Source organism: Schistocerca americana, chromosome 2 (genome assembly GCF_021461395.2).
Source record: "Schistocerca americana isolate TAMUIC-IGC-003095 chromosome 2, iqSchAmer2.1, whole genome shotgun sequence".
NCBI lineage: Eukaryota > Metazoa > Arthropoda > Insecta > Orthoptera > Acrididae > Schistocerca > Schistocerca americana.
Window position 1 is genome coordinate 769,361,674 of NC_060120.1, and position 14,371 is coordinate 769,376,044.

At 42.6% G+C, this 14,371-nt stretch overlaps 1 protein-coding gene across 1 annotated transcript in view; it reads right to left on the reverse strand.

Annotated features, from left to right (window-relative positions):
* LOC124595221 (large neutral amino acids transporter small subunit 1) overlaps window positions 1-14,061 on the reverse strand; it is a 360,642-nt gene extending 346,581 nt beyond the window's left edge. Inside the window, exon 1 of the mRNA XM_047133865.1 lies at window positions 13,565-14,061. Coding sequence (XP_046989821.1) covers window positions 13,565-14,015 — 451 coding nt within the window. The 5' untranslated portion in view covers window positions 14,016-14,061. The remainder of the gene's footprint in view (window positions 1-13,564) is intronic.
* Window positions 14,062-14,371: the final 310 nt, after the last annotated feature.

The window sequence follows — 14,371 nt, forward strand, 5'->3', positions numbered from 1 at the left end:
TTTCTGTTCACTTTATTTTCTAGGACTGAAAGTTCGTGTACTTCTATTTTGCTCACGCTCCATACAATGGTACTGGCCTGATGACTACGTTGTAGAGTTACAGCTTGGTTACCGTCGTCAAGAGTTTGGAAGATAGAAATTTTTTCACAGAAAATAAACTGTGTTTGCTTTCCACAGTCTAGTTTGGTATTCGGCTTGTCTTCTATTGCAGGCATTTACATATACACCATATTATTTAAAGTTCGGGGTGTTCTTGAAAGTGTAGGTATCACTTGAAAGTTATCACGTTTTTCTGTAGTCATATTTTTGCTTAGAACTATTTTTGAAGTGGTTTCATTTAGTTCCTTGAGCAGCGTTTCAATTACACCACTATTTCCTATTACAACTGTCATCTGCATAGCTAGCATATTTGGTTTTTTTATCTCTGATGTTTTCATTTGTTATTTGTTTGCTTTCTCTACTTTTTCCACGACAGTGTTGAAGGTAAGTGGAGATGCAGTATCACCTTGCTTCAGTCCAGTTTTGTTCTCAAGACAGATTCCGTCGTATTCTGCCATGATTTGCCATAGCTTTTCTGTGTAACGAATTGTAGGCTTCCTGAAAATCTTTGAACAGGTAATCGATGTTCGTTTTTTTTCCCACATACTTTTCACTGAGAGTCCTGATGCAGAATAATATACTGTCTATTGTTGACCTGTTTTTCCGAAAATTATTCCGCTAGACATCGGTTATGTCCTCGCTCGTACAACAGCTGAATCTCTTGTAAATGGCCCAGCAAATCAACTATCACAACCTGTACCGAGGACATAACAGAGGTCCAGTAGAATAATTTTCGTAAAAACAGGTCAACAATAGACAGCATATTCTGCATCAAGACTCAGTGAAAAAGTATGGGAAGTTTGAAAAGATAAAAATTGAAAACCCACCAAGCTGTTGGAACTACCGGAATACGAATGAAATTGCTAAAATATGGTGATCATAAATGTTACGAGAAATTGTTTCATCTTATTCTTTAAATATGTCGAGATGAAAGAATATCTTATGAATGGAAGGACTAAATCGTGTTCACTATACACAAGGAGGAGATAAACGAAACTATAGGTACTACAGTGAAACTTCCCCACTAGTCACACCACACGATCTACTGTCACCTATTGAACCATTGACGTTTCACTAGTATGCAGCACTTTCTTTCATTCAGTGCATCGAACCTGATTACTGCTTCAACTAACTCGTTTGAAGAGAAAAGCATGCTTTTCAGTTTGTACAACGCTGTTAACCATGGTGTAATGTCCGTGGTTCTGTATGTATCCTCCAGCATAGCAGCATTTTTACCGATGGAGTTTTCTAACTAGTCTACCAGTCTTTGCACGTGCCCAAGTTTTCACAGACCCATTGCATAACACGTACCGATTTGTAAGTCCATTTTTCGTTTGCCGTGTCGTCGTAGAGGGTTGTTCCATAAATTATTCCCAGGCGCATGTGAGAGATTCGTAACAATTTGTTTTTGTGAGATATGGTTGTTGTCCCTAAGCTCAGCCCCCAACCTCAGCGTCCTGGTTTGAATTTATAAATATCAACTAAAATAGGTAGATAATTAAGTAGTCATACCTACGTTATTTTTGTACATATGTGTTTGTAAGTGATGATTACTTTTCTGCCTAACTTGATCTCAGCAAAGAGTTTCTTGTACCTCGCGACCGGGGCCAGCTTCTACAGGCGGTAACTTGAATTTTTGTTAGGTGGTATCACAGTACGAGAAACTACGGGGCTATTACAAATGATTGAAGCGATTTCATAAATTCACTGTAGCTCCATTCATTGACATATGGTCACGACACACTACAGATACGTAGAAAAACTCATAAAAGTTTTGTTCGGCTGAAGCCGCACTTCAGGTTTCTGCCGCCAGAGCGCTCGAGAGCGCAGTGAGACAAAATGGCGACAGGAGCCGAGAAAGTGTATGTCGTGCTTGAAATGCACTCACATCAGTCAGTCATAACAGTGCAACGACACTTCAGGACGAAGTTCAACAAAGATCCACCAACTGATAACTCCATTCGGCGATGGTATGCGCAGTTTAAAGCTTCTGGATGCCTCTGTAAGGGGAAATCAACGGGTCGGCCTGCAGTGAGTGAAGAAACGGTTGAACGCGTACGGGCAAGTTTCACGCGTAGCCCGCGGAAGTCGACGAATAAAGCAAGCAGGGAGCTAAACGTACCACAGCCGACGGTCTGGAAAATCTTACGGAAAAGGCTAAAGCAGAAGCCTTATCGTTTACAATTGCTACAAGCCCTGACACCCGATGACGAAGTCAAACGCTTTGAATTTTCGGCGCGGTTGCAACAGCTCATGGAAGAGGATGCGTTCAGTGCGAAACTTGTTTTCAGTGATGAAGCAACATTTTTTCTTAATGGTGAAGTGAACAGACGCAATGTGCGAATCTGGGCGGTAGAGAATCCTCCCGCATTCGTGCAGCAAATTCGCAATTCACCAAAAGTTAACGTGTTTTGTGCAATCTCACAGTTTAAAGTTTACGGCCCCTTTTTCTTCTGCGATAAAAACGTTACAGGACACGTGTATCTGGACATGCTGGAAAATTGGCTCATGCCACAACTGGAGACCGACAGCGCCGACTTCATCTTTCAACAGGATGGTGCTCCACCGCACTTCCATCATGATGTTCGGCATTTCTTAAACAGGAGATTGGAAAACCGATGGATCGGTCGTGTTGGAGATCATGGTCAGCAATTCATGTCATGGCCCCCACGCTCTCCCGACTTAACCCCATGCGATTTCTTTCTGTGGGGTTATGTGAAAGATTCATTGTTTAAACCTCCTCTACCAAAAAACGTGCCAGAACTGCGAGCTCGCATCAACGATGCTTTCGAACTCATTGATGGGGACATGCTGTGCCGAGTGTGGGAGGAACTTGATTATCGGCTTGATGTCTGCCGAATCACTAAAGGGGCACATATCGAACATTTGTGAATGCCTAAAAAAACTTTTTGAGTTTTTGTATGTGTGTGCAAAGCATTGTGAAAATATCTCAAATAATAAAGTTATTGTAGAGCTGTGAAATCGCTTCAATCATTTGTAATATGCCTATGTTACTGAACTCTGTAATTTGCACCCACTCTTCATGCTAGAGAAGAGTGCAGACTGCCTGATTGTCGCTAACCAGTATTATCAACAGACCTATTTTCCTAATATACTGAGAGCGATTGACGGCAAACAAAATGTTTAAATTATAGAAACCGTTGTTCCTAGTTCTTATGGCATGGGTAGATGGAAATCACAAATTCGTATGTGTACGAGTAGACGTCGGTGGGAATGGAGCAACAAAGAACTCCCGTATATCTGAAAATTCAAACATGGGTAAAATGTTGCAACAAAAGGAAATAAATATATCAAACGATTGCACTTTGCGTAGTGACGAAAATGGAAAAGGGACGTCATTTTGACTTCTGGTAGCAGATGAGGCATTTGGCTTGCCGAGGCACGTTTTACCACCGAATTGCAAGAAAATCACTGACTACTGTACCACATCGTACAAATTAACGTATGAGTCCTCAAGATGGAGTTTTCGCTCAAGATAGTTTACAACTATAGGCACGCTGTATCACTGTGTGTACTTTCGGTATGCTTTACAATAAATGGCGAGTTTTGAACAGGTTTCTTGACGTAAGTCCCGATTTTGATGACATTATAGTAAAATCATCCTGCATTCTACATAATTTTTAATGTTGTAAAAAGGGATTCTATTGGTTGATACTGCTTATGAATTTCCGCAGCATTTCACCAAATCCGACTACTGAACTATATTAGCAGCAAACATACGCAGTTATTTTGCATCTTACATTACTTCGTCGCAAGGGTAGGCAATAAAATCGCAAGGGAGATGTGCAGTTGACTGTACCTACCCAACTCAATTGCATATTGTTATACATAATTATGTACCTGCCATTGAAATAACTGTAATTTTTTTAAAAATTAAAGTGTAAAACTTACTGGTTCCATCTTTTGTTATGACGACAAGTAGTGCAAACCACCTGGATATATTATTCAATTGATTTCTCCCCGTCTTTAAATTTTCATATTTATGTCCTAATAATCCTTCAAATTATTATGGAAAGGTGCAAGTCTTCTTTCCACTTCTACAAGAATGTCATTATTGATATCGTTTCCGTGCAAAGTCACGCTATGCGAAGACACTGATGGCACGTATGCGTGTATCTGTGTCGATGGTCGGAAAGCAATTAAGGAGTGGAGAATGCACAGAGAGTGACATTTTTGTCACCGGTGCTCGCGCAGCTACCAAAACCTAGCGGCGCAATGACAGCGTATGTTCGCCATTCGGCAGACCTAAGTGTCACCCGGCTGTCATGTCGCGAGATGCGAGCGTTTACGTATATATCTACAGACTGAACAGGAGTGAATACACTGTCACGGCGACAAAAATCACTCGTGAGCGCTAGGCCTTATAGAGAAAAACTACGTAAACCAAGAATGGTTGCGTGAGAGAATAATTTTGTCAACTGAAAATGACGAAGTTTAACAAATAAATCAGTGAGGGCAGAATATGACGAACCAAGTTGAAAGCGTCAACTTCCCAAGAGAATTCCAAAACTCGCTCGTTGTGCCAATGTACCCTCGCAAAGAATCTTCTACACAAGACCACAGAAGCGGAAATCCTAGCTGGAAAAAGCCAAGTCACTTGATATTACGAATTCATTTCAACTGAATTACCAATCAGCATTAAAAGGCTCTAATTTGCAGATTAGATTACAGTATGACTATCAACAATTCAAGTATTGCGGAGTAACACTAAAAGACTCGTATTTCTTGTTCTTAATACACGTAGCGAGTTCTCTTGTTAGACAACTACAAAACTTTTTTTCCACCTGAAAGCAACACATCAAATGCAGGTTCTGTATTGGAGATGCTACAAGCAGACTTATTCTACCTTACCCTCAAAATGAAGAAAACGGCCAAAAGATATTGTTTATACACATTAACTCTGGAAATCTAAGTAGAATTAAATTTAAGTGAATAGAGCAACCGGTACATTTTTCGCAGATAAAACTCATATTTCTTTCGCGAGTTTCTGACATCTCAAACATGCGAGTATGGAAGAGGAAATATGATACGCTGCATATTGAACAAACACCCATCTGTCAAAGTGCCGTTCATAGGTAGTGCTTTGCTATGGTTCTAATAAAAATGTTCTCCACAGCGAGAACCGGCTTGCAGTGGCACGTTTGTGAGCGGCTGCTGCAGCCAATGAGGTGGATTACAGTGGAATGGGGGTGTATTACAATTTAATCGACGAACACATGCGACCCGCCGAGGCATATTTCGATGCGCACGGCTATTATAATAGCAGTGCTAATTTAAAAAAAATTAAGCCACAAACAAATTTAGGTAAAACGTGTCTTTCTCCTTGTTCAGGTAAAATGATTTAATGGGATTTTTTGAAAAAGTTGAAGAAGAGGAGGAAATGGAAACAACCGATGAAACTTTCGAAGAGACGAGCGGCTACAGCGATAGCATAAACTTTTTTTATACCAGAAGGCAAATAGGGTGATAACGATAACGCCTTTCCACCAGGGCCGTACCAGATGGAAAACAGTAACGATGATTTTAACGAGCGAAAACTCCATCTTGAGGACTCATACGTTAATTTGTACGATGTGGTACCTATAGCGGCAGTTCAAATGATCCCTTTGCGGCACGTACTGGAAGGGGGGCGGCGATGGGGAGAGGCAGGGGCGGGGGAGGAAGTGGGGAGGGGAATTTTGGGTAATGGGGCGGAAACGGCATTGTACTGGCAGACTTGACTTTCGCATTTATGAAGTTTCCCGCCATCTCTGCGAAAAAATTCACTGCACACTATGGGGCGCATATTCAATATACTCTCCTCTTCGAGAGCTTTCCACAACCGTTGAAACTTTATTCAGTACCCCTGTGAATAAAAATATTAAGAATACTGTCAACCGTGCAGCAACACATCCCCCCCCCCCCCCTTTTCACCTACTGCCGTTTGTCGAAGATATCCTCCGACATCTGGAATAGTTTACGAATTGATTGTAGCGGAAGACATGCGTTTCGACAGAACAGAAAAGAATGGATTAATCTTTTTAAGCTGTTTCGTTCTTCTTGCTTTATCCGTTACTATAGGTAGTCAGTAGCTCATAAGCTTACTAGTAATTTTTACAATCATTCTTTAACTATTGTTGGCATCTGCAAATGTACTTTTACCTTCTGTAAGCCGGGCCGTAAAAGCATACACCCTGAAAAGAATTTTGGAGCATAATTAAGAGTTACGGTTAAATTTATATCTCTGATTTTGATTCCGAATTGTTACTGGTTCTGTAAACACATCAAATACAGACTGTTGATCATACGAAGAGTCTTCACATTCCATGTTCAAACAGTTTGTTATTTTTTAGTCGAAATTTCACAAGTTTTTAGTAATTCAGATTGTCACGCAGTGTAACTATATTATCTATGCGAAAAAGTTTGCTTATTGCATACTGGACATTACGAAAACTTAAGAAAAAAATGGGCACAGTACTTCAAAAGACCGCATCCACACCAACTGTCCTAGTGACCAATTTGTCGCAACCTCATCATTGCTAGCATCTTACATCATAGTGCAGTAGAGGATTCGTACTTATGTATGTTCTTAACCTTTGTTTTACTATTTGCTTTGCCTTAGCGATTTATTTTCAGGCTTGCACAAGAAATTAATACTTTTGCTTACTGTGTTCTCCTGCGAAGGATACCAAATATGTCAATACGTAATCTTTTTAGATTTTACAGCGAACGGACGAAGAAAATCCTGCACCAGCCATACATACGCTACCCGAAATACTTCTATATGAAAACGTTTCAACAACGAAATAATCGCCGACCATTGTGGCCGAGCGGTTCTAGGCGCTGCAGTCAGGAACCGCGCTGCTAAGCTTAGGTTAGGTTTGACTAGTTCTAAGTCTAGGGGACTGACTCCCATAGTGCTCAGAGCCATTTGAACCAATGAAATAATCAATTACAGCCTCAAAGGAATTCTAGGCGTGATTGATGAACGGAGGGTGTACTCCCGAGTGTTCGGCCGAGTTGTTGTTTTCGTTTTACACACAATATTTGGACTACCTGCCTCGTCGTCTTTTTCAAGAGCTGCGAGATGTACTGGTACGTGTATTCGCTGACAGGACTCCATCTGGTTGGTGTCCAGGCAGCACAAGAGTACAACTAGCAGCATCTGAAGAAGACGACTACGTAGGTCTTCTATGTTGTATGTTAACCGGGGACCTAGAGACGACGGAGAGGCTCCGTCCCCGCCGCAGCCGCGGTGGTCCACAACCCCACGACGACTACCGCTGTCCACCTCACCCCTCCGCCACCCCACACCGAACCCAGGATTATTGTGCGCTTCGGCCCCCGGTGGACCCTCCAGGGAACGTCTCACACCAGACGAGTGTAACCCCTATGTTTGCGTGGTAGAGTAATGGGGTACGTGTACGCGTACGTAGAGAACTTGTTTGAGCAGCAATCGCCGACATAGTGTAACTGAGGCGGAATAAGGGGAACCAACCTGCATTCGCCGAGGCAGATGGAAAACCGCCTAAAAAGCATCCACAGACTGGCCGGCTCACCGGACCTCGACACAAGTCCGCCGGGCGGATTCGTGCCGGGGACCAGGAGCTCCTTCCCGCTCCGGAACTTAGGTCTTAGAAAATGGTTCAAATGGCTCTAAGTACTATGGGACTTAACATTTGAGGTCATCAGTCCCCTAGACTTAGAACTACTTAAACCCAACTAACCTATGGACATCACACACATCCATGCCCGAGGCAGGATTCAAACTTGCGACCGTAGCAGCAGCGCGGTTGCGGACTGAAGCGCCTAGAACCGCTCGGCCACAGCGTCCGGCACTTAGGTCATAGAAATGTTGTTAATAAAATGGAAACAACTGGACTGAATACTCGACTGCTACGGTCGCAGGTTCGAATCCTGCCTCGGGCATGGATGTGTGTGATGTCCTTAGGTTAGTTAGGTTTAAGTAGTTCTAAGTTCTAGGGGACTGATGACCACAGCTGTTAAGTCCCATAGTGCTCAGAGCCATTTTTTGAACTACACTGAGCGAGACGTTATTTGGCTAGAGGTGCGAGATGCATATAATAAAGCAAAAGGACGATATATATTGCCTTCTGATTAACGATTTCTCTTCGTATGTATGTAATCCGAGAGCAAATAAATGATGGTTTTTTCATGTATTAAAATGTCTGCATCGTATTTTCTTTCAGTCACGAGCTGTGTGTGTGTGTGTGTGCAGTACACTAAGTAACATTAGTCCTGAAGCCAGCAGCAACACATAGATATTTCGACAATGTGTGCGTCCTCTGCCACTAAAGAGGATCATTATATACCATAACGCAGGCATGGAGAAACTAAAGTGTTTCATGTATTCGAAGACATTCGATATTACATAGTCTGTATATGATGTGAAGATTCTGAAAGAAAAGTTTAAACAACGATGATATTAAAATTATGAAAATGTTTCGTTTCTCGTAGCCGGTCTTTACAGAAAACCTGTAACGGCAACGGCACGAATTTATAGACTTTCTGACATGTACCGATCATATCCAAAATGGCAGGCCATTTAAAACATCATACAGATTTGCAATTTCCTGACAGATTAAAACTGTGTGCCGGACTGAAACTCGAACTCGGGACCTTGCCTTTCGCTTGCAGATTGTTTCCTTATACTGATACTCCGCCTACTGACACTGACCTGAGGCAAAAGATTTACTTTTATCTTTGACAGCTTCTATTCTACCAGTCAACGTATGAAATCCCTGGTAAATTCATGAAAACGTAAGCAGGACCTATCTTGTTGCAGTTGTTACATTATAAATTCTTTGTTATCTCACAAGTCTTCTTTAAATTTCTTTTGTTAATAATTCCTTGTCGAAGGTGGAGTAATTATTTGGGACAACTATAAACATTTTATATTCACTCAAAAACAGTTGTGGCCAACAATGACGAAGATGATCACTGTTGCATTGATGAATACAGTACAGCAACAATCTAGAATTGAGTTTAAAGATCACTAAGGAAAAAATGTTAGAAAATATACTTTTTCAGAATTCCACAAACAAAATGTGAATGACTTTATTGTAGTGTCACTGAAGTGCGATGAACGCTTAAAGAAGGAAGCTTGAAAGAGGTTTACTGCTCAGATTAATAACTAAATCTTTGGTGGAGAACAGTTTTGGTTCAAATGGCTCTGAGCACTATGGTACTCAACTGCTGTGGTCATCAGTCCCCTAGAACTTAGAACTACTTAAACCTAACTAACCTAAGGACATCACACACATCCATGCCCGAGGCAGGATTCGAACCTGCGACCGTAGCAGTCGCGCGGTTCCGGACTGCGCGCCTAGAACCGCTAGTCCACCGCGGCCGGCCAGAACAGCTTTCTTTAGTCTTCAACGGTATGAAGCAGTTTCAACAGTATGAAGCAGTTGCTATAATTCCCAGTTATATTCTGCAGTCTATGTATTCTACTTTTATGATGTAAGACGACAACATATCCTTATTCTTGTGTGGGGTGTGCCTGATCCACGTCTTGCTCTGCTTCTGTGACAGGTAGCTCGTCTTATTTCTGTACATTGATCCCCTTATACTTATCAATTGCAAATAACGAGGTGAAAAGACGTCCATCGAGTATCACTCAAATCTTGCAGTAATAGCAAATCTTTTCCTTCTGGTCTGAGTCAGCAGGCAGAGGGTGTAAAATCCGTAAATTCATGATCAGTGTAAAGAAACAATTTGCATAATGTTATAACGGTGCTGCCATTCTGGCTATGATCGGTGGATGTCACAAAAAGTCTCCAAATTCGTGCCGTTGCCGATTACAAGTTTTCTGTTAACACGGACTGCGAGAAACAAAGTAAAACATCGCGATTAATAATTTTATAATTACAGTTTTTTAAACCTTGCTTTTAGAGTCACCACATCATATATCGCCTAAGTAATATCGCGTGTTTTTGAATACACAAAACAGTTTAGTTTCTCCACAATTACTTCTGAATTATTAAATATTTAGAACCTGCTTCCGTGGTCGAGGACGAGCAGAGGGGAAATATCCATGTGACGCTGTTGCCATTGGAGTTGCAATATTTACTGCCTGTTATGAGCAACCGTAATTAATTTTGCTTCGGCACAACAAATTTGACTATTTTCAAGTCTAGTTACTTAATGGTGATCCTGTATCTCGTCTTTCGCAAGATGGACGCGTACGTTTCAATTACTCAAACTTTTATCGTTTAGTACTGGGCACAATGACACGATACCAAATCGCCATGTGGAAACACACCATCTGACGAGGTGTTAAGTCTTGTCACGTCACATTGACATCAAGTGTGTATCTACTTTTATTCGTCTAACTAGTACTGTTTGACAGGTACGATTTTAAGCATTGATAAATTAATGCACAAAGCCATATGCGCATTTATTTTTTCCAGTAACGTGTTAATAATAAAAACATGGCGGTTCCTTATAATAACCCTGGGACCGTTTGCAAATGTTCCCCATGGCGTTTGGAACAAGACAGGCGCAAACTTCTAATAAGTTTCAACTGCTTACTTATTACTATGATTATAAACTGCTATATATGCCATAACAAAGGTGCGCTCTCCACTGTTGAAATTTCAGTAGCCCTCCAAAATAAATGAACGCTATACGCGAACAGTTGAAACTCGCGACCCAAAGAAATCATAATGCAATATGTCTCTTTCAGAACACGATTTGTCTAATACTTCCTCACTATTTCTAATGGCAGGATATTAGAGGCGAGTCGCTGATATTTCTTTATTTTTTTATTAAGCAAAATATTTTTTTGGCCCTACAGCATCGGTGTTTACTACGGCAGTGCGCTTACGGTACCAACAACGTCGCACAGTTGGCAGGCTTGCGAAGCGGTATTGACCGCTGGCGGAACGAGGCAGGTGGCGTCGCGGTCGGGCCCACGTGTTACATACGATGCCTACGAGTTGTTAACCCGCCATCTCCGAAGCATGTTCAATGTCATAGTATCTACACTATTTCCCCACGCTTCACGCAGAATGCTACTTCAGTTTTATTTTTTTTCACTTGGCGCAAGCAAAGTGCCTATCATCTGTCATTTTAAGCGAGTTTATCCGGTTTTCAAAATGTTGTACGCAGTGTGTTATCTGTAAATATATCGATTTCATTAGCTGCATAAAATACTTCTCTTTGGTCGAATGATTGTTGCTATACTTAAAAAAAAGGAAAATTTTCATACGAAGTTATTTTTATTCATGAACTGACCAGATTGTTACCATACGTTGTCTGACCTGTTTCTGAAAATCACGCGTTTTCTGACACATTATTGAAAGTAATGTCTCTCCTTGAACTCTTTGTGAAGTGTATTTTTAGCCTTTGTTACACACGAAATTGTGATCTTGAAACAATACTACGTTGGTATACTCAACATCATAGTCCTAACAGTTACAGCACTAAAACACGGTGGTCCAGAGCGTTAAGTCACTTAACTGGTAAAGAGACATTGCTGCTGCAATGTCTACTGCTAGATTCGAATTTCACATTGAAGCAACAAGTGGCAGTACTGGCATGCGTGACAACGATTCTCATCTTCCGTACCTCGCTAACATGCTAATAGTCAACTCATGTAATATTGCCCACTAGTGCATTAATTGTATGGAACTGAACAAACTCACTGTCAATTTAAGCAAAGTTGTCATCAGACCGAAGGTTGGTTTGCTTAAGCGGAGCATGATCCTGTTGGAGGTGGTATGAACTTGCAGTCTTATTGCAAAATTTTGGCGGTCATGTTTTTCTTTTCCGACTAATTTAACTGCAGCATCTTGTTTTAAACTTATTGAACAGCACCCAATTAAGGATCACAAAAAATTTATAGATTACGTTATTAATTTCTGTCCGTATATACCACCTTCGGAATTGAGTACACACAGTTTGCGTACCATAGCAAGTCAGCATATCTAAAAATGCGCCAGTTGTTTGTCTCTTTATTGTAGCTGTACCATTTTACATATGCCGTGCCATTATGATTATCAAACTGTGATCTGTAACTGGAGTAGTCCGCAGCTCGTGGTCGTGCGGTAGCGTTCTCACTTCCCATGCCCGGGTTCGATTCCCGGCGGGGTCAGGGATTTTCTCTGCCTCGTGATGACTGGGTGTTGTGTGATGTCCTTAAGTTAGTTAGGTTTAAGTAGTTCTAAGTTCTAGGGGACTGATGACCATAGATGTTAAGTCCCATAGTGCTCAGAGCCATTTGAACCATTTTTTGTAACTGGAGTAAAAATTCCGCTTCAGGTTTGAAATAGAGTTTGGATGCACGTCTTCTTGAATACGAGTGAAGTGGTTCAGTTTGCGTCATTTTGCTGCTTATTCAATGAATTAATTTACGCACTAGGTTAGCTGCGTATACAGAAGAGTCCCCTCACGGAATTCAGTAAAACAAATGTTTCGAATGACTGGCTTTTATCTTCATGGGAGATGGTAACCATGCTGGGCAAAAATTGCGCTAATGTACAACAATATATTTTTAACATAATTTCACAACTGAAGACTCAACAATCGTCGGAAATACGCTGAATATTGTTGCGAAAATATATACACACTGTTGATTTAAGCGCAATGAAAACATACTTACATTTGAAATGTAAATTCTGCAGTGCGACAGGAGATGGATTTATTTTTAATAATAAAAAAAATTGCTAGAACGTTACAGTTTTCGAGCTGTTGCTCGTTAGTACAGTATAGCAGATTTGTCATCTGCCATGCATCGATAGGTTCACTGGCTTAAACATTTAACTGACAGCTAAGGCAATGCAAAAATGAACGTACAGAACTGTGGGCGCGATGCGTTTATAGAAACCAAATGAACAGTCACCTGTCTGAGGAAAATGCAACTATTATAAAAAAAATTATTCACTGTTAAATGAATCTCTCGGGTTCCTTCCGTACCCGTAAAAATGGCATTGCGCTATTTCAAACTTACATGTCGAATGACTTATTTCTGAAACTGTATTTGGTATTAGGGTGAAAGTAAGCAAGTTTACAAAGGGCCACTTTGGCCTTACGGGTAGGAAATGCATGCACGTCAACACAAACTACGGTTAAAGTTACGTACTGGACCTCCTCGCATTTTTCGCAGGTTATGTAGGATATACGTACGTAACACGTATCGGAGTACTCATCGGAGACTTTTCCATTACCTAGTGTGTTTAAATATGGCGCGATCGTAAACATGAGGCTACTGTGCTAAACAATCTCTTACCACAACCTTTATTTAACGTTCACATTCATTTGCTTCGTTAACTCACAACCAAATTATCACGTTTCACTCTAACCTAGACCTCAGGCTACGATACAGATGTCTGTCACCACAACCAAGATTTGAGGGGGAAGGGGTGGGAAGGATGTACTGTACCACACTCTAACCCAAATTGGGAGCGGAGGGCGCGACTGTTGACGGCAGCAGGGTACTCACAAAGGCAGGCAGCAGCCAAGAGACGCACGGCGTCCGACGGCGGCGCGACTTCCGGGAAGAAGGGCGCAGTGGCGTAGTGGGCGAAGGTGAGCGCTACGATGGCCTGCGTGGCGGGCCGCAGCACCAGCAGCTGCACCCACAGGCTGAGGAAGGCGGGCAGCGGCCCGAACGCCTCTCGGATGTAGCCGTAGTCGCCGCCGGCTCGCCGCACGCACGTGCCCAGCTCGGCGTAGCAGAGCGCGCCCAGCGCCGAAAACAGCCCCGACGCCAGCCACACCACTATGGACATGCCGACGGACCGCGTCTCCTTGTACACACCGGCCGGCGACACGAAGATGCCCGAGCCGATGATGGTGCCCACGATGATGGCGACGCCGTTGAAGAGCGTGATTTTGCGCTTGAGCACCACTTTGCCGTCGCCGGCGGCAGCGGCGGTGTCCTCCGACCCCATGGCTGCCACGCTGCGACCTGCTTCTTCGCGCGCGCCTCCGTCCGTGTACGGCCGCGGAGTGGTGGCCGCCTCGCCAGCTGCGAACACGGCGCGCTCCCGCGCATGCGCAGAGCGTCGCTCGCGGCGGCGTCGCGGTCTGCTTTGAGGCAAATAGCTGCTACCGTTGCGTCAGCACCCGCCGCCCCGTCACTACTGTCTGCGGTTCGTATGAATGGGAAAGGGATCACCGCTCAGATGCCGACGGTCACTTACGAGAGGGGCAAAGAAACGGACAGGTGGCTTCGATTTTATCAGTGCATGCGTCTCTCATATTGGGCGTGGCTGGCACACTGATAATGATAGTAACAACGACCACA